Here is a 20,854-nt window from a genome sequence, read left to right on the forward strand (position 1 = left end):
GCTAACCTACACACGATCCCCACGGAGGTTTAGAGGCCGTGTGGAGCTTTAGAGGCCGTGTGGAGCTTTGTTTGGCCCTGAGATCAAACCCAAACTGTTCTTTCTTCCTCTGCTCAGCTGACAGCCTAGAGCAGTGCTGGCTGGTTTCAGATGCCAGCAGTGCTTTATGAATCCAATTCCCTTGCCCTCCAGCCAGATCAGAGGCATCCATGGCAGGTGACAGATTGTGGGTGGGGGCTGGGTGAGAGAGGGGGCTGGAAAGAGATCCATCAGGGGTTTTGCAGGGCCTAGGTCTCAGCGCTCCCTGGGGAGTGACAGTGGGGACAGGAGTGTTGAGGACCTAGCAGGCCATATGACACTTCCAGTAATAAAAGAAGAAATAAGAAATGCCTGTCCTTGAGGATGCCAAGGGCGGCAAGATTTCTTGCCAACTGTGAGTATCCTGGCAAGGGAAGAGACGACAGGGCAGCCACTGATAACAGAGTAAACAGTGAGTGCCCGGCTGCGCCGACTGCAGCAGCATGGATCCAGGTTGAACGGGAAGAAGGGCTCTCTCAGGGTGAGGGTTGTTAAACACAGCTAGGGAGCTTCCTTCTCTGTTCATGAAGACCAGGATAGCACCTGTCTCTCTGGGTGAGAGCCACTGGGAGGCAGGGGGTGGTAGTGAACCAAATAACTTCAATAAATGACCCCTTTCCCCCACTATACCTTCCCTGGTGGCTCAGACAGTAAAGTGTCTGCCTACAATGCGGGAGACCCGAGTTCCATCCCTGGGTCGGGAAGACCTCCTGAAGAAGGAAAGGGCAACCCACTCCAGTACTCTTGCCTGGAAAATCCCATGGACGGAGGAACCTGGTAGGCTACAGTCCATGGGGTCTCAAAGAGCTGGACACGACTGAGCAATTTCACTTCACTTTCCCCCACTACATGAGAATTAAGGCATATCCCAGGCAACCACACGACTGAGGACTCTCTGTTGCTCACACTGGAGACGATATTTACTTTCAACTCTCGTTTCTAAGTCTGTAATTTGCTGATTGCATTTGGGCTGCTGGGAACAAACATTAAATTTGATAAGACCTGCTGCCACTGAGGCAGGGCCATCTGTCTCGGCGATTTATGTGCTGGCAAGTAACTGAGACAAGAGCATTCCAATGAGAGGGCAGCAAATCCCAGGGATTGTGTACAAACAGAGAGAGAAGGCAAAGCTAACGCTCAAATGAACTAGTATTCTAAGTGTTGTTCTTACCATTTCTCTGATACATCTGGCCCCAGAGTTCTTAGGGGACTGGTGTAAGAGTTCAGGGAAACACAGGATGAAGATGATGATGTGGGCAAGCTGATAAGGGCTCTGGCTGGTGTCACTTTCCCATAGTGCTAACAACCGGCTCCATACTGCTCCACGCTTATCAGTCTGGAGTATCTGGGAATCCCCCATGGGCTTCCCTGGTGGCTCAGATATAAAGAATCTGCCTGCAGTGCAGGAGACCTGGGTTTGATCCCTGGGTCAGGAAGATCCCCTGGAGAAGGACATGGCTACCCACTCCAGTATTCTTGCCTGGAGAATCCCATGGACAGAGGAGCCTGGCGGGCTACAATCCATGGGATTACAAAGAGTCAGACACGACTGAGTAACTAACATTTCTTTTTTTTTTTTTTTTTTTCATTTATGGTTAGACTGAAGCTGAAGGTGACACTTTTTTTTTTTTTACAAAAGAAACAGTCTCTTCCCTGCCGTTTGGGCCAAATAAAGTTCAGCAGCTCAAAAGCCAGAGAAGGTCTCAAGAGCCCCTGAAGTCTAAATAAGCAAAAAGAGTCCTAATAATCTTTTTTCTTTTTTTTTTTTAAGGCTTTCTCATGTTAGTCTTTTAAAGAAATTGATGTATTATATAAACATTTTTAAAAGTGAAAAAATTGTGAAGTACTGTAAAGTTTTCATGAAATTTATTTCCAAGTTAATAGTTCTCACATCCTTAAATGAATAAGAAATCTACCCATCTCAGCCTAGGTAACTCCTACTCATCTGTCAAGGCCCCATTCAAATATCTTCTCCTTTTCGAAGCTGTCATGATCACTGGCTGAGTTAATTACTCCTTTTCCCATAGTTCCTTGTGTCTACTTCCAAGTAGCAGTATTTAACACATAAGTGGCACTAGTGGTAAAGAACTTGCCTGTCAGTGCAGGAGACATAAGAGACACAGGTTAGATCCTGGGTTGGGAAGATCCCCTGGAGGAGGGCATGGCCACCCACTCCAGTATTCTTGGCCCGGAGAACCCCATGGACAGAGGAGCCTGGCGGTCTACAGTCCACAGGGTCGCAAAGAGTTGGATATGACTGAAGCGACTTAGCACACTTAAAATATTTTATTTAGAATTCTCTCTTCCATTTGGTTCCATATTCCTTGAGGCCAGAGATGAAGACTTGATAACAATCAATTTAACATCATGATTGTAAGTGCCCAGACTATGGAGTAAAAGACACTTGATTTCAAATCCTGACTCTGTCACTAACTAGCTGAGAGACCCTAGGGAAAGTTACTTAACCTCTTTGAGCCCCAAGTTCTTCATCTATAAAATGGGGATTAAAGATACCTACCTTATAAGTTGTATGGTTTGTCAATTATATCTCAAAATGCTGTTACAAAAAAAAAATAACTTACCCTAAAAGGCTGTTTTAGGGATTCAAAGAGATAATACATGGATATGTATTAAGCAGTCAATCAGTGGGTTGTTATTATTAATCTTCCTTATCATAACCATTGTCTCCATACTCTCACAGTCTTACCCAGGTCTGGCACATGGTACAGCTCAATAATTGTTTGCTGAGTAAATCAGACAGACTTAAGAGTGTCTCATATTCCTGGCCAAAAGTGCTCAGCTGATTAATTATGTCTCTGGAAAAAAATTCATATGCACCTCCTGGGAATTAAATGGTATCTGCAGTTTTGGAAGCCACGAGATGGATAATACTACACAAGGGGAAGTCGTAAATTAGTAATCAGATCCCTAACCAGTAATTACCTGCATCATTTTTGGACTGTCTATTTGTGGTTAAAAGGTTATAATGATGTTCCTGCTGGGGAAATAAGACTCTGAATCTTATTAGAGGCGAAAAGTTTTCCATTTTGTGGCTATCTAAACCTGGCATCATCGACTCAATGGACATGAGTTTGAGCAGACTCTGGGAGATAGGAAGGACAGGGAAGTACCAGCGTGCTGCAGTCTGTGGGGGTCCCAAAGAGTTGGACGTGACTGAGCAACTGAACAACAACAAAGCTCAGCAGCCGCAAAGAAACATGAAAGAGTTAGGCCCTCCACCCTCACCCCCAGAGTGAATGCTATTGCCCCAAGGAAGGGAAGCAAACCCCAGAAACATTTTCTGTCTCTGTTGCCTGACAAATTTCAGTTTGTAGCATCTTTAGAGCTGGAAAGGCCATTGGGTATCATCTAGTCCAGTGGGTTTCAATTACTTTTAAGACACGGGATTCTTTTTTTTAAAAGAAATTTTAATGGGAAGTTCTAACATGTTAATAAAACTGGGGCAGCTTTTAACAAAATTTGGAGTGGAGGGAGAAAAAGCCCCACAGATGGAGGTTTCCTATTCTCCTCCCCACAACAGCAGCCACCAAAGTGGTCCTGCAGAGCCTCAAGTTCTGTGCGCATACAAAACCGGAGAAGAGAGATCCCATTAAAGTCATCGAGAGTCTTAAGACAGCATGAATTAAAAACTAACAAATAAAAGCTTTAGCTACCTCCTGCAACTTTCTGAATGATGACATAACCGAGAGAAGTATTATGGTGATTACGGTACGCTGCTGTTTAGTTGCTAAGTCAAAAGCGTAGGGCACCATACATTCTCTAGAGGCACAAGCTTACCTTCTAGCATTTCTGCTGACCAGGTGCAGACATCTCCTAGAGACAGATATTGCTAAGCGCTCTGCATGGTGAGGAACTGCCCTGAGCAGCCACTCTCACACACATCAACCTCTTGCCTGTTCTCACTAGTGAGTGAAAACCTTGCCGAGGGTGCCCTGCTCTCCCCCTGGGAGCCTACCTTGGGCTGGAAGACGCCATTCTCCTTCCCAAGGTGGTCCACGATTCCAAAGATGCACAGTGGCCCAGCGAAGCCCAGCAGGTCAGCCAAGATGCGGAACGTGCTGCTGAGGACCAGGCGCCTCCCGAAGGCACAGCAGAGGGCCTGCCAGATGGCCCGGGCACCTTGTGTGCTTTGCATGTCCTTCCGCTGCCCAAAGAGACAGAGTCAGAGTGGCTGAGGGCCCATTCACAGCAGGGCCCAGCCTCCCAGGGAACCCCTGGCTCCTGCTGCCTAGAGAAACCCAGTGGCCACATCTGCTGCAAAAAGGTGGACTCAGGGAAGAAATTATGGAGCCACCAAGTGCATGGTTGTGTGGGTCCACATAGAGACCTAACGTGGTCCAGATAGGGAATCTGAGGCCAGGTGATGGATCAAGGTCACGTGGCTGGGCAGGGACTGTGCGGTGAGCATAGTGCTATGACGAGGGCGGGGCATATGTCAGTCCAGTGCCACCGTGTCTGTCCTGGTGTTTTCCTCTGAAATGCTAGGGCAGAGGCAGTGAACGAGCACCGGACTGGGAGTCAGGCGACTGGCTCTGCCACCTGCCAGAGGTAGGCTAGCTCTGGGGAGGTCATGGCCTTTCTCAGGGCCTCAGTTTCCTCATCAGTGGTTTGAGGAGATGCCTTCTGGCCTAACGCATAGAGTTACTGCAAGGATTAGGTCACTAATGCCCTTGCTTTCCAAATGGGTGACCATCCCCACCTGTACAGTCACTCAGCTCCAAAAGAAAGACCACAAGATACGGGAAATCCAGTAGGGTTACCTCCCTTTAGAGCCTCAGTTTCCCCACATGGACAATGAAAGTGTTAGGTGGGGTGATCTAAACCGTGAGGACCATTCCAGCTGTGACTGTCCTATGGGTCTTTGGTCTTGGACTTCTCCCTGGTTCCCTGTGTGACTTAGGGCAAGCCTCTTTCCCTCACGGGACTCAGTTTCCCCACTGTCCCATCAGGGGTTTGACCTGATGCTTTCTGAGCTCCCTGTCTGTGATGCTAAACCAGAGGGCAGGGAACGGACAGTGTGACCATGCCCCCACTGACCGCCTGGGCATCAAAGGCCTCGCAGAGCCGCTGGTAGTTGGTGAGGGCCCGCATGGCAATGGGCAGCTTCCCAATGGCTCGGAGATCGATGGGCTTCTTGTGGGCAGTCTTGATGAAGGCGTTCATCCACCAGTAGGTGCCTTTGGACAGCAGGTTCACAAAGGGCTGCAGGAAGCGCACCCCCAGGTCCTGCAGGTCCTCTGGGGGCTTCACCTCCCTTGGTGTCTTGAAGAAGATGTACCTCTGTGGGCACATGGGACACCAGGGAAGGGTAAGTGCAACTTCTCATCACCTCTACTTTGTCCCAGCAGAGACCTGGGGTTGTGTCGTCCCACCTTGACTTCTAACAGGTCGGGCCATCATTTGCCTCTTCCCAGGAAAAAGACCCCCCAAACCCCTCTTGAGCACCAGTGCCAGGGCCTCCTGACTCATAACTCTTCACCGAGGCCCTACTTTGAATCCCCTGGGCTGGGTTGGGTTGGGCAAGAGCAGGAGTCTGCCATATGCCTTCTTCTCTCTCCTACAAATCTGAAGAAACCACCATGTTCATATAGGGTTTGCAGAATGTGGAGCCATGCAGACCTGGGTTCGAATTCTGCACCCCCCCCCCACTTACTAGCAAGGTATCTTTGGACAAACCTCATCTAATGTCTCATCTTAAAAGGGGATTTTACTTGTATCACGGCAATGCTGCAAGGGTCAGTGGAGGCAGAGAATATGAAAGCCTATGTACCCTGCAAATCACCAACTAAAAGCAGAGGAGTCAGAGAAATGCGAATTAAAGTAGCACTTCACACTCTTCAGACTGGCCCAAGTTAGACATGGCTGTGGCCCATCGCTGGTTGGAGGAAGGGACAGGGCTTCCTAATTCATTGCTGGTAGATCACAGCACTCCTGAAAGGCAATCTGCAACATCAATTACAATTTCAAATACTCAGGCCCTCGCAGCCAGCAACTCTGCTCCTTGGATTCCCTCCCATAGAAACAGAAGCAGCTTTACATAGATACAAGTATGTTTAATATGCCGTTATTTGCGATGGAAAAAAATTGGCAACAAAGTGAATGCTCATCAATAGGTAATGGCTCAGTTACATGATGGAATATTAGGCAGCCATTAAGAAAACCAAATTAACTATACTAGACTTGGAGGGAGTCCTAAGAGATACCTGATAGATGAGAAAAGCAAGATGTAAAAACTATATATAATATGATCCCATTTTTATAAAACAAACATCAAAAGAAACCATACCTATTTATGTTAAGGAGATATCCTTAACAGATGCAAGTATGTAGCACAATATATTAATAAAAAGAATGGAAGGACACATACTAGAATGCTAATCTGGGTTACCTGGGGAGGGACGGGTTGAGAGAGGGGAAGGTGTGAATCACAGAGGGGGAAAGGGAGCAAGCCGAAATGATAAAAAAAAAAAAACCCAAAACTCAAAAGATATGTATGCAGCCACACTTACCACATTTACTAATTCATGTGTAATTATATGAATACATTAAAATAAAACAAGCCCCCCCCACCTCAAAAAGAAAAAAAAATCAAACTCAGAGAAGCCAGAACCTGAAGTTTCATTTCCTCTCTATTAAACCCAGAACCCTATAGCCTTGGCTGTCACCTCCTCTCCCCCTGAGAGCCTGGGGTGGAGGGCTGCTGGGCTGGATGGAACGTTCCTCCTGAAACATCCCTCACTGGCCTCAAGTCTCCTTTTGAGGACAGGTAAAAGAAGCTGACTCCTTCTAGGACCTGTCTAAGAAGCAGGGTGGTGGCCCACATCCAGGGGCAGGACCCTGGTCAGCAGCACCGCCCTGGCCCAGGTGTGTCGGCAGGTGGGTGGCAGCCCAGGTGGGCCTGCTTACCCTCACCCTGATGACGTTGATCTCCACGAGGAGAAGCATCCCGTAGAGGATCACCAGCAGCCCCGTGAGGCAGAAGCGCAGCTGCGAGAAGCCGATGTCGTGGTCGTAGAACTTGGCAAACTTGATGGTCTTGGTGATGAAGGCCAGCGTCCAGTAGACTAGCAGGGCTGCCAGGGAGAGGCAAGAGAGCACGGAGGGCGTGTGTGCACGTACGTGCATGCGTGTGCACTCATGTGTGCACAAGTGTGTGCAAGAGGACAGAAAAGTGCGTCAGGGAGGAGGTGTGCCTGTGGCCAAGCACACTCAGTATGAGAGATGTCTGTGTGCGTGAATATAAGAGTATATAATTTTGAGAGAGTGAAAGTGAAGGTGTTAGTCATTCATTCATGTCTGACTCTTTGTGACCCTATGGACTGTGGCCCACCAGGCTCCTCTGTCCACGGAATTCTCCAGGCAAGAACACTGGAGTGGGTTGCCATGCCCTTCTCCAGGGGATCATCCTCACCCAGGGATTGAACCCAGGTCTCTTGCATGGCAGGTAGATTATTTACTGTCTGAGCTACCAGAGAAGCAATGTGCCTACATTAAAACATTCATGACAGGCATGTTCAGAAATAATTATAATCCTACAAGTCAAGGTGGTCAGCCAAATTTTCCTTTATAATAAATAAGAAAAATAGTGAAATTATTTCTTGAATTTAGCTAAGTTATAGGCACTGTGTCAAATAAGCACTTTAAACATATTTATCTCATTTATTTCTCACAAAAGCCTTGTGAGCAAAGTCCTGCCATCACCCTCAATTAAACAGATATAGGAATCAGAAAGGTTTAGTAACTCATCTAAGGTCACACAGACATTAAGTGGCATAAGTGGGCTAGCCTAATGCCTAATACATGTAGGCTCCACCTTATAATGGCTTCCTTGTGGAATCCCCAGTCTGGGAATATCTTAAATGTCCTTCAATCTAGTCCTTTAATTTCACAGATGAGAAAGCTGAGGCCCAGAGAGAGGAGGTGACCTGCCCAAGCTCACTGTAAGCTAATGACAGAGGGAAGGTGGAGGCCTAGGTCCCTGGCCCACCTTGCCCAGAGCCCAGTAGGGCACAGTGATGCTCCTCAGGGAGCCTGGGGAGTGGGGGATACAAAAAAGTGAGTCACAGTCCTGTGAGGCAGTGCGTATTGTGGTTAGAGCTGGGCCTGCAGCCAGATACGCTTGGGCTCAGATTCTGTGACTTAATAGCAACGTGATCCTGGGAAAGTCATTTAACTCATTGAGGCTTCAGTTTCCTCATCCACAAATGGGAATAATAATATTACTACCTCAAAGGCTGTTGTGAGCAACGTATGGAAAGCATTTAGCCCAGTGAGCCTGGCACACACTAGGTGCTCTTTGGATATCAGGTGTTAATATATTTATTATCTCCAGACTTCAGACCTGGGACCACAAATAATCAGAAGCCATCGGTGGAGTCTATCCTCTAAATTCCTATCTACCCCATTCAAACCCACCAATAAACCAGCCAGTTTTGGCTTACTGGTGACGACAAGAGAGCAGTAATTAAGTCCCCCTTTAGGGAGTGCTTTAGCACAGGAAGTCCTTCCCCCTTAGTCCCTAGAGTCATATGGTTTACGACATATGACATATGGGCTCTTACATATGATATAAGGTCAGCCTAAATACCTAAAGCTCTTCTCTAGAGGAATCACAGAGAGGGAAGAAGACCATCACCCTGCCTTTCATCCCTGGGTGGGCCTGGACATGAATGCCAGGGCATCTCTTGGGCACAAAAGCTGCGGTCTGTCTCAGCCTGGCTCTGGGCTGGGTACTAGGTCAAGACACTGAATTGGGGAGGGGCGAATGCCACCTATCTCAGGTCCCCGAGTGAGAACATCAGGATAGAGGGCAGGAGTGTCTGCTTCTGGTCCCAGCTCTGAAGTCTGGATGGTGTTTCTCAGCTTAGCCTGGTCTCCGGGTCACAAGGAATCCCCTAGCTGGATGCCATACCTCTGCCTCCACACTCATATTCTCCCAACAGCTCTATCCCAGGAACCAGAAGCTCTGGAGGCCTTCGTGAGGGTTTCCTACTGGGACCAGACTTGTAAATACATCTCAGATTGGTCTAGCCTCTAATGCTTAACAGATATGATCTGATTTGATCTTTATAAGAACCCTAGGACTTAGCCAGGGACTTACTATTCCTGTCCAGATGGGGAGACTGAGGCTCAGAGAGCCTGAGCGTCTTGTCCAAAGTCACACAGGGAATTAGTGGTGGACCCAGGACTAAGCCCACAACCCTACTCTACAGTGCTGAGCCCTCAGCCTGTGGCCAGATACAGCAGCGCTCGGTGAAAGCTTAGGGCTTGTCTGAGAGAAAGGGAGAGGGGAAAAAACAGCACGGGGGCTGCTGCTGAGCTTTAAACTCTGAATTCCCCGGAAACTACCACAACACTGTTAATCAACTATACTCCAATAGAAAATAAAAAGTTTAAAAAGTAAAATAATAAAAGAAATTCTCTGAATTCTCATTACCTCCGCTCCTTCCTTCTCTCTCTGCTCCCTCTCCCCCACATCCTACCTATTACCAAACTCTATTTTACTTTCTAATTGTCTTGAATCCATCCACTTCTGTCCATCCGGGTGGCCACCTGGGTTGCCACCATCGTGTCTCCCCTGGACTACCTTTAGAGCTTTCTCAGGGCTTCCCCACTTCCCCTCTCGCCCTCCACAGACCAATACATTTAATGAAATATGATCTCAACCCACCCATGCTCATAACAGCATAATTTGTAGTAGCCAAAAGGTGGAAGCAACCCAACTGCTTATGGACGAATGTATTAACAAAATATGGTATATATATAATATATATATACAACAGGATGTATATATACACAATGGAACATATATATATATATATATACACATACATACACACACACACACACAATGGAATGTCATTCAGCCTTAAAAAGGAAGAACTTTCTGACACGTGCTACAAATGAGTGAATCTTGAGAATATAAAACAGAGTTAAATGAACCAGTCACGAATGGACAAAATAGTGTACGATTTAACTTAAATGAGGAGCCTAAAGTAGTCAGATTCACAGGGACAGAAAGTAGAATGCCAGCTTTGAAGGGTTGAGGGTAGTTATTGTTTAATGCGTACAGTTATTGTTTAATGGGAAAATGAGAAAGAGTTTTGGAGATGGATGGTGGTGATAGTTACCCAACAAGGTGAATGTATTGACTGCCACTGAAGTATACATTGAAAAGTGATTAAAGTAAGTTTTATGATACATATCCTCAACGGCTTCCCATTGTCCTTGGGATAAAGACTGACGCCTGTGCTGTGGCCTTCAAGGTCCTGCCCCACCTGCCACTCTAGCCTTCACAGCTCAGCTCCCTTCCGCCCTCTGCACTCTAGCACCCCTTCCCTCCCCCACCCCAGATTTCCTAATGTGCTTTCTTTCTTCTGCCTCTGGGCCTTTGCACATGCCACGCCTTCTGTCTGAAGCATTTCCCTGTCCCTTTCCCCAACTAGGTCCTACCTATCCTTCGGTTTTCAACTCAAACATGACTTTCTCATAGAACACCTCCTGATCTCACCCAGGTCCATGAACAAGGTTACTTCTCGGGACACTGTAAGCTGCATCACGGTTCACTTTCTGCAGGACTCCAGACCTGTGACCAGACAGTAGCCTCCACAGAAGGACAGTTCTTTCTCTAATACTCACTGCCCTGCAGCCCATGGGTGCATCCTCTTCACTTTCCCCTGTTCTAGAACTTCCAGCTCTATCTAAGAGTTTCCAGCAAAACTCTACCTAAGGGGAATGGAGGGAGTTAGTCCTTGTTCCTTGGAGAAGGACTGGTCCGTCCAAGGGTGGTAATTTGTGCTTCATTGTTGTTGTTGAGACACTAAGTCATATTTGACTCTTTCGACCCCGTGGACTGTAGCCTGCCAGGCCCCTCTGTCCACGGAATTTCCCAGGCAAGAATACTGGAGTGGGTTGCCAGTCCCTTCTCCAGGGGATCTTCTCAACCCAGACACTGAAACTGTCTCCTGCATGGGCAGGCAGATTCTTTACTGCTGAGCCAGGGGAAGCCCAATTTGTGCTTTAGGGAGAGAATATTATATGCTTTCTGGAGAATGACAAAATGAACTTGCCAGATGCCCAGATAGGGTGTTTCCAGGGCACTGGTCAGCCAGGCCTGGTGATTAAGGAGGGGTCTCTGTGCATGAGAAGCTGCTTCAGACACTGGTGCGGGAGGCTCTCTGAAGCCTGTGTTTAACATCTCTCCACCTGCTGCCCCTCAGTCCCCCAGCCACACTCACACGGGGGCCGCTGGGGTGAGGATGTCTCTTGGACGATCCTGATGGGAGTGCAGCTCCCACCTTACCAGGAAGGTAGGCCTGAGCCAGGCTTGGGAAGCACCCCCTTCCCACTCATGACACCAGGCTGTCTCTGGCTTATCATAGCGGGTTCCAGACTCCAGATGTCAATTAATGCTGTGACTTCTGAAACTCATCGTCTGACTTAATGACACACAGTCTGACCACAGCTTAACAGTAAGATGTACAGCCCGGCCTTAGACATGCAGACGGAGCCCCACACAGAGGAAGATCTGTGGATTTATACCTCGGGTCCAACACAGTCTGAGGACTTTTAGACACACAGCTTCATTCTTTTTAACAGCCTGCTTGGGTCCCAGACTCCTGGGTTCTAACCTGGGTTTTACCCCTTGACTAGCTGGGGAGACTAGAGCAAACCACTTAAATTCTGAGTCTTGGTCTCCTGATCTGCAAAAGAGTAATAATGGTACCTCCCTCATAGAGTTGTTGTAAGGATTAAATGGCGTTAACAAATGTTAAATGGTTAGGATTATGCCTGACACATAGAAGGTGCTAAATGAGTGTTCGCTGTCATTATGTGTAACCTCTCTGAGTTCAGTGTTCACGTCTGTAAAATGGGGATAGCAACAGTACAAGAGGGAGAGTGAAGTGAGGGTTAAGTGAGATGATGCATGGAGGAAGCTCAGCATTGAGCCTGGCACACAGTGCAGCCTCAGTAAAGGTCAACAGTCATCACTGTTGTTTCTGCCTGGGACCCCGGCCACACGGTGTCAGAAGGTCTAAGCGGGCACTCCTAAGCGTTGGCAAACCGCAGGCTCTGGTCCTGGGGCCCTTCTCTTTGCTAAAGCTTACCACATCTGGGCTCAAGTTTTACATGCCACCTACAAAGCCATGACTGCCCTGGACCTCCCCTGAGTGCCCAACTTGTTTATCTGCCTGTCTGATACTTGAGCTGGCTGTTTCAACTCAGTGTGGCTTACACACCCCAACTCCGGCTCCTTTGCCACGGTGGTCACTAACACACTGCTCACGCAGGTGCCCAGGCCCAGAGCCTGGAGTCTTCTGTTCCTCTCCTGGCCCCCGACCTAACCTTCAATCATTCTCCCCGCGTTTGCCTTGGCCCACACCAGCTGCTTTGCCAAGTGTGCTCCTATCAGAAGGGCTTTGAACTTGCTTTACCACTTGTATGCAACATCTGCTGGGAGTCGGCATGAGGAGTCCCGCCCATGGCAAAGGTCATGAGGTTCAGGGGCCCAACAGGCAAAGGCGAGTCGGGCCTCAAGGGAGCCTCGCTAAATCTGCTCCTGCATCTGCCCCAAAAACCAGAGTTTGCCTGCCTTCCTGCATTATGCCTTTCACCTACGCTTCTGACATTACAGGGGGCTATCCCCCACCACCTCTCTCTGTAAAGGAGTTAACTTAGGACTCCAGTTAATAAATCTCCTGGGCATGGTCCAAAAACTCCTCTGATGGCTCTCTAGCCTGCCTGACAGGATTATCCGGCCACATGTGATTGTTTACAGCCTCCCAACCGTGAGAGGCATGAGATGCTTTAAACTTTCTAAAATCAGATTCTTTTGAGAAGTTAGAAAATTATTAGCATAGTATTAGCGAGTTAGTTAGAAATTATGTTGGTGAGGGGTTTCATTGCTGAGTTAATGATTGCCGCCAGGCCTCCATATCCTTAGGCACCTGGGAGTATGTTAATCAATGTAATTGGAATGTGGAAAAAGAAATATAGTAGTTTTGATGTTAGCAATACTAGACTTTTTGAGTTAATGAATTTTCTCTCTTGTTATAGATCACTGTACTCCTCTTTCTTTGTTATAAAACACTGCGTCCTTGCTTTGTAAAAATGTAACTTTATCACTATCTTAAGACTAAATAGATCTTTAGGGGAAACAAGTTTTCTGATCGATTAACCTTTATCCATAGAAAGACAGGTGGGGCCATAAAATGTTGATCGGTCTCCAGACCAGAAGATATCGTGAACAAATGTAAGACCCTTGTAAGAACAAAGATATGCTGATAAGGGTCAGAGCAGCTGACCCTGTGTGACTCTGTTTCTTGCATTTATCTCTATGTATAACTAAAAGTATAAAAGTGGACCTGGAAAATAAAGTAACAGACCAGTTCCTGGAAAGACTGGTTTCCCCCGTGTTGTTCTTTCTTGTTCTCTTCTTTTCTGGCTGAATTCCCATCTGGAGCATGGAGGCTCGCCATGTATACTTACTTGCCCTGGCTTCTAAGACCCACGCAAGAGGGAGCCCACGGCAGGGCACCCTCCGCTATTCAAGTGGGCGCCGGTGGCCTACGTAGGTGGTGCAAACTCCTTATCTCAGAGTTTTATTGGTTCTCCGTGTAAACCAAGTTATTCAGCCTCTTTTCTCTACTTATTTTCCTACTACACTATTTCTTTCTAATCTCCCTCCATACCTTTAATTAAGCAATTAATTCCTCAGATGCTGACGCCGTCTCCGCTTCGATTTCCCTGGATCCACTGGGGCTGGACCTCGGCAAACATCTACCCCCCAAAGTCTGCGTGCCCCCTCTTGCCAGAGGCCTCCTCCAAGCATCCTATACAGACAGCAACACGGCCTTCCCTCTCTGCCCCTTAGCATACTTTGTGTTCTTCTTAGCATCATCACTACTTGTCTGTCTACTGTCTTTGTAGGTCTCCTCCACCAGACTGGAGGCTCCACAATGGCAGGGATTTTTCTCCACTTCTGAACCTCTAGCGCCTAGAACAGCGCCTGGCTCAGGAACAAATGGAAGTCCCTATTCCCTCCCCCTCTCACCCCTCCCGCTCCCCTACCGATCAGCAGCTTGGGGAAGTTGGAGGTCTCGATGTTGTGATAGTAGACCACAGAGGTAACGGCGGCCATGAACGCCATCCCGGCCGGCATGTACAGGTGGAGATGGCGGGACTCGGTCACCCTGAGGGGAGGGCAAGAGAGAAGGAGAGAGGAGATGCGGGTGAGCTGCGCCATACCCCGACAGAGCAGCCCAGGTCTCGTGTTTAGGGTGCAGCATGCAGTGCGGCCTCCAGAACACACGCGTGGCCGCTATATGTTGGCCGCTATATGTTGGCAGTACCCCAAACACGTCTATCAAATAAGGGGCCCAGGCGATCACACGGAGATGCTACGAGGGTTTGGTGTCCAGGCTCTGAAATTCATGGTCTTCTCTCCCTGGGTTCACGCTTACAGAATCTAGCAGAGGGAAGCTGGCCTTGGCAGTCACAGCTGCAAAGCGTCTACCCTGAAACCAGAATGCAGAGAAGCTGGGGTCCTGATGCCACCACTAAGCCACCACACCAACTAAAAAAAGTGGCCTCTGGATTTCTTGGTAAATGAGACTGTAAATGTTGAGATTCTTCAAGCCTTGATTAGTGGATAGTCTCAGCACAGGTCCTCACACTGTTATAGGAGGTACAAGGCAGTCACTAGTGGGGACGCTGGGAACAGCCAACACCCTGCCCAGGGGGCCTTCGAAACTCTTGCCTCTGTACTCCTTGAAATAACTCTGAAGTGACTTCCTTGGCAGCTCAGTGGCTAAACACTACACTCCCAGTGCAGGGAGCCTGGGCTTGATCCCTGGTCAGGGATCTAGAGGCCCCATGCTGCTACTAAGACCCAGCACAGACAAATATATATCAAATAAATATTTTTAAAAGAAATACATAGAACATTTTTTAAAAAGAAAGAATTTTTAAAAACTCTGTACTCCTGCATAGATTTTAAGTGACATCTAAAATGTTATTTCATAAGTTTAAATACAGTCTTCTGTTTGAGAAGGTAGAAATAATAAATATTTTATAAGATAAAATGAGAATGAATAACCATAATTGAAATAAGTATTTTATGACATGACTTAAACAGATTTTTGGCTGCTTTATTGAATAATACATACTGACTTAGGTAACAAGTTAGGTAAAAGTTTCTACAGGGCTTTTTCCAGTTTATGCTGGTCTGGGAAAACATTCTATGTTAAGAAAAAATTTTTCTAAATAACCTAAAAACCTTTGGCTGTTCTAAATTCAGAGCACCACAGAGAAATAATCCTTAAAGGAAGACAAGAAGCCCTATAGGTTAGCCCTATACCTTAATTCATCAGTATAAGAGGCCTTGCATATGTGCTAAGCCACTTCATTCATGTCTGGCTCTTTGTATCCCCATGGACTGTGGTCTGCCAGGCTTCTCTGTCCATGAGATTTTCCAGGCAAGCATACTGGAATGGGTTGCCATGCCCTCCTTCAGGGGATCTTCCCTACCCAGGGATCGAACCCATGTTTCTTGTGTCTCCTGCATTAGCAGGCAGGTTCTTTACCACTAACACCACCTGGGAAGCCCAAAAGAGGCTTATACTTGAAGACCACTGCTTTAACACCCCCTCTCTTATCTGCCCTGTAGACTTCCCAGCAAGTCTGTAAACCCAGGGTGGGTGGATTGGGGGTGTCAGAAGGCAGGGACTGTGGCTTCTCCTCCAGTCTGACTCCCTTCCCATGTCCCTCTTTCATGCTTGCCTGCCCAGGGGTGTAGGCTACAGATGGAAACCAGCAGACACCAGGTGACAAGTGCCCATCTGAGGAGCTGACCCACCCTCTGGGGAGCTGATGGCGATTTGCACTGAGCGTAGAGAGGTTTGGGATACAGGTGCTGCCCACACAGGAGGGACTGCTGAACAGCCAGCAGGAAGGAGTCCCCAGCCTGATTCTTTCCAGTCTCCCACATCCTGGGAGTGTGCTCTCTGCCCAGGGCTCTGCCACTCTGCACTCTGCACCCTCTCCATGCTCTAATATCATCCTGGACTCTCCTATGAAGCAGGTCAGGCAAGGATTATGACGCTCATTTCACAGGTAGAGAAAGTGAGGCCCAGGAAGGCTGAGTGGCTCGTCCAAAGCCCCACAGTTGGTACGTGGCATAGCAGATATGCTGGTGAAGACCGAGGTCTACCTTCTCTACAGAAATGATGTTTTCCTTTCCATTGCTTTGTTCATTATAGCCCAGTGAGTATCTTCTGGCCGCAGGGCTCACAAGGCAGCCCTCCCCTCTCTGGCATTTGCACTGTTTTGGAAAGGGTGCTGGGATGGAAGGCAGGAGGCAGACTTTTCACCTGCTAGTTATGTGGCAGTATGCATTCTTGTCCTGCTCATCCCTTGGGCTTCGGAGGAAGCCCAAGACAAGCAGTTATCACAGAGATTATCTCTGAAGCCAGGATGCAGTGGGAACGGAGGGTGAGGGAGTATGTGTATCGATGAGGGTGGGGACCCCCGATCCCCTCGCCCTGCCATCCAACTCCAGGAGCCAGGGCTGGCAGGAGTGGAATCTGGGCATAGTCTAACCCCAGCTCAGAAGGGTTGGACCTCAGCTATTTAAGCCAAATGCTCACCACCTTCCACCACCACTTTACCCAGGGAGTTTTTCTTCCTTAATGCGATGGCTGCTCACCTCCTCCTTGTCTGCACCCCCAACTGCTGACACACCACTTTCAGCTGCAGTCATCTCTCACCTAGACTACCGCAGTCACCTCCTAGGTGCTGTTTCTACCTCCAGCTACTCACTGCTGCCACTCTGCCCTCAAGTTCTCACCTCCAAGTGCTGTGCTGATTACATCGCTTCTAAACTGCCTGCAAAATTCAACTCAAACACTCAGCCTGGCATTGGAAACCTTCCTGGAGATGCCCTCAGTGTCCAAGCCTCAGCCTTCACAGCTCTGGTGTGTTTCACACTAGCCCCGCTGCACTGCCTCACTGCTCCCACCCTCTCTGGAACTCCTCTGCTCCTCAGAACCCTAGTCATCCTTCCAGATTTGGCTCAGAAGGCCCCTCAACCATGAAGGTTGCCCAATCTGCCTTCCTTTATCCTCCCAGAGTACTTACTTGCAAGATTATTTCATTTATTCTCTTAAGGAGTCACTAAGAGTCTATGGAACTTTCTCATGTGCCTTGCACGGTGAATACAAAGATGAGTAAAATGCAGCTTCCAACTCTGAGGCCTTTCTAGCTTAGGGGGAAAGAGTTTGCAAATAGATACAGATGAGAACATAGAGTATGACCTGTGCAGTGGCAGAGGTGTGGAGAGTATGCTGTGAGGCCCTGGGAAAGGTGGGCATGGGGAGAAGGCCTTTGGGAATGAGGCTCGAGACAGGGAGGGCCAACTGTGAGGAACCTGGGTGCCAGGCTAAGCACTTGGGACCTTGAAAACAACTGGGAGCCAAGGAAAGATCTCAAGCAAGAGTGATTTTTTGCCCTGAGAAGGTAACTCCAGCAGTCTGTGGGAGAGGCTGAGTATAACCACAGGAGCTACGGTACTCTAATAAATTCTAGGATTATTTCACTGGGTCTTGGTGTGCAGATCTGGGTAGGGCATGATTCTCAGTGCCCAGTGCTTGGCACAGAGAGCCCGGCACACGTATGTTAGGTAAACGGTTGTTGAATTTATTAGCAAATGAAACCGTATCAGCTCATGGAATACAGGTGAGCTGGGGTCTCCTTGGGCCTTTCGGGAGGCACCCTGGAAGAGACCCGCTCTCTTCGGTTCTCTGCAAGTCACTCACCCATCAGACAGGATGCCCTCCGCGATTTCACACACCAGGACAAAGAGCAGCATGAAGGTCAGGATCCAGCGCAGGTTGTGCCCAGGAAAGTGGAGCCATGTGCTATGGTGAATGTGCACCTTGGAACTCTGACTGCCCCATCCTGCAAGGAGACACAAGAAGAGGCAAGAAGCCTGGCTCACCTGGAGGAGGTTTCATGAACCTCAGAAAGTGCTTAGGCACTGGGCCCATGATGGGGATGAGGAGTGTACCCAGGACAATGCCCCAGTCTGTTCACTTGAACTAAATGTCTTTGCATGAAGCCCAGACCCATGGAGGCCCACATGTGTAGGTACCCATTTTATATCTGGCTTTTCATGTGACAAACTACAGCGTAAATAAACCATCTGGTTGAGAGCAACAGTGTAAATGCTGGTACAATTTTTGATGTATCTGTGAGCGTAGCTTCCTTCCTAATTGTCTTTGTCAGTAACTAGCAACTTTTTGCTTCTGCAGCATCCTCTTTTTAATTCTGTGACAATTATTCCTTTCTTCCCAAAAGCTGTGTATGAATGTTAAGATTTGCTTTTTTCCCCCTTAATTGGAAGGAATTAACAGGTTTAGGGGGAAGCAGGGTTGACAGAGTGAGTTGACAGAGCTAGCCAGCTTGAGAAACTCGAGGTCTTGGAGAGACATTAAGGAACCCCAGGAAAGAGGCACTGAAAACCTCCCAGGAGGTTCCACCCAGCTCTGCAGGGGGTTTTCAAACAGGACGCTGGGGGCCTCCGGGGTCGCTGCTAAGTCGGATGAGCTCTGCAAGGAGCCTGAGAAGTTGCACTCTAGGCACACGCGCGCCCGGATGGGGTTGGCTGGGGAAGCAGAGCCTCTTCTCGCTCAGGGCGAGTGGGATCCCAGGATCTCCGGAGGCTGCTGACCACCACTGTCCGGCTCAGCCCGAGGGCTCGCAGGGCCTCCATCCCAGCCTCCGAGGCGCAGGCTGCTCTCCTCCCCGGCCCCAGTGGCGGCTGACGAGGAGGGTGCCCTGGGGGAGGGGTGACCCGGCTCCCTACATAGCGCCTCTGAGAGTATAGCCCGATCCCCTCCCGACCTTTCCAGCACGGAAAGGGACCCCGTGCCTTCCCCTTTCTCCATTCCGGCTCTAGCCCCGCGGTGGCAAAACTTGGGGGTCCCCTGGGTCAGGAGCGTCCGTTGTGGTTGGCGCGGTTTCAGGGACATCCCAGTAGTGAGGGCTGCGCGGGTATGCGAGCGCAGGGACCGAGGGGCATCGTACAGAGCACCCCGGAGGGAGGCGAGCGGAGATCGCCCGCCCGCAAGGGGACACCGAGAGCGGCAGGACGCAGCGCCTCCACCTCCCTCCCGGCCTCCGCCCTCCCCTCCTCCGCCGCTCGCCCAGAGCGCTCACCGATGAACAGGATGGGGAAGGTGATGAAGAGCAGGAAGACGTGCGGCACCACGTTGAGCGCGTCCACGAAGCAACCGTTGTTGAGGACGCCCTGGTCCACCCGGTAGGCGGCCGAGTGGTTCTCGCTGCCGCAGAAGGCCAGGGGCATGGCGGCGCCGGCTCGGGCTCGGGCTCCGGCTGCGGCTGCAGCTGGCTCCACGCGCCTCGCGCGCTCTGTCCCCTGTAGCCAGGCCCCCGCCCCCACCCCGCGGGCCCCGCCCCGCCGGCGCTCCCGCGCCCCCACCCCCACCTCCCTGCTCCGCTACCTGCGGCCCCCGGGGTGCGGCGGGAGGCCAGACCCTCCCGGCTGCGCTGGGACCCGGAGTTCCAGCTGCGGCGCCCGCGCGAGGTGCTGTGCGGGGGGCCGCCTGGTGGGTGCCCCGCTGCGCGCGCACGCTGGGGCATGGGAGAAGGCAGGCTGGCTGGCTGGGTGGGCGCGCTTGATTCTGGGTGGGAGGCTGAGGGGTGCAGAAGAGAGGAGGGGCCTCGTGTGTCCGGAGTGAGTGCCGTAGGAGTCTCACTGCCCTGGGTCTGAAATGTGGGCTCACCTGGCCTGGTGCTGGTGGATGAAGTTAGATCTGAGGGTCCTGATGGAGGCAGAGTGGGACAAATCCCACCCCACATGAATAGGAAAAGCATTGAAAATCAGAATCCAGGGGGACAATTCGATTGTTTTCAAAAGTCCTTCCAGGGGCTGGATGTTCACAGGTGCCTTATAGCCTATCCCACTCTTTCACAAAGGGCATCTCCCAATACTCCTGCTAAGTACAGGTTATAATCTCTCCCATTTTTCTGATGAGGAAACTGAGGCTCACGGAGTTTACATGACTGACCCAAGGTCTCACTGTATCCAGTGAAGGCAATGGAAGGCAGCCAAGAGAGGTGGAAAGACAATGTCACCCTAAGCTGTATCCTTGGTGCCTCAGTGGTAGAGAATCTGCCTGCCAATGCAAGAGACACAGGAGACTTGGGTTCAATCCTTGGGTGGGGATGATCCCCTGGAATAACAAATGGCAACCCACTCCAGTATTCTTGCCTGGGAAATCCCATGGACAGAGGAGCTGTAGGCGGGCTGTAGTCCATGGGCTCACAAAGAGCTGGACATGACTGAGTGAATGTGCACACAAGCTGTAGCCTTAACCTGACACACACAAGCTTAAGGAGTTCAAGAACCCTTAAGCTTGTGAAATTGTAAAGACAGTGTTATGTCTTTTTGGCTTTTTGGAAAAATTCTCATAGGTCTGTGGTCAAAAACAGTTTATGTCCTATGAAGAAAGAAGACTAAGGGGACTTTGGCTTAGATTTTAGAAGAATTTTCTGAGTTAGAGGTTTGCAATATAAATGCATGTATTCTCAGGGAGAGCTGGGGTGTCATCTTCAGTCCCTTTTCCTCTGAGCCTCTCTGAGCCTGTTCTGAGGCCACTTTGAGGCTCAGAGCCTTTACAGAACATTGTTGAGCAGGGCCTCAGCTCTGCCTCAGGCCTTGAGAGAGGCCAGGGCA

The 20,854-nt window shown here is 49.4% G+C and overlaps 1 protein-coding gene across 2 annotated transcripts in view; it reads right to left on the minus strand.

Moving 5' to 3' along the window:
* Positions 1 to 19,539, minus strand: part of ABCC8 (ATP binding cassette subfamily C member 8) — an 81,162-nt gene extending 61,623 nt beyond the window's left edge. For both annotated transcript variants that reach the window (XM_018059613.1, XM_018059612.1), the window contains exons 1-6: positions 19,315 to 19,539; positions 17,913 to 18,054; positions 14,170 to 14,291; positions 7,006 to 7,172; positions 5,137 to 5,379; positions 4,055 to 4,243 (exon numbers count right to left, since the gene is read on the minus strand). In XM_018059613.1, the coding sequence (XP_017915102.1) occupies positions 4,055 to 4,243; positions 5,137 to 5,379; positions 7,006 to 7,172; positions 14,170 to 14,291; positions 17,913 to 18,054; positions 19,315 to 19,462 (1,011 nt within the window). In that variant the 5' untranslated portion in view covers positions 19,463 to 19,539. The remainder of the gene's footprint in view (positions 1 to 4,054; positions 4,244 to 5,136; positions 5,380 to 7,005; positions 7,173 to 14,169; positions 14,292 to 17,912; positions 18,055 to 19,314) is intronic.

Source organism: Capra hircus, chromosome 15 (genome assembly GCF_001704415.2).
Source record: "Capra hircus breed San Clemente chromosome 15, ASM170441v1, whole genome shotgun sequence".
Taxonomy (NCBI): domain Eukaryota; kingdom Metazoa; phylum Chordata; class Mammalia; order Artiodactyla; family Bovidae; genus Capra; species Capra hircus.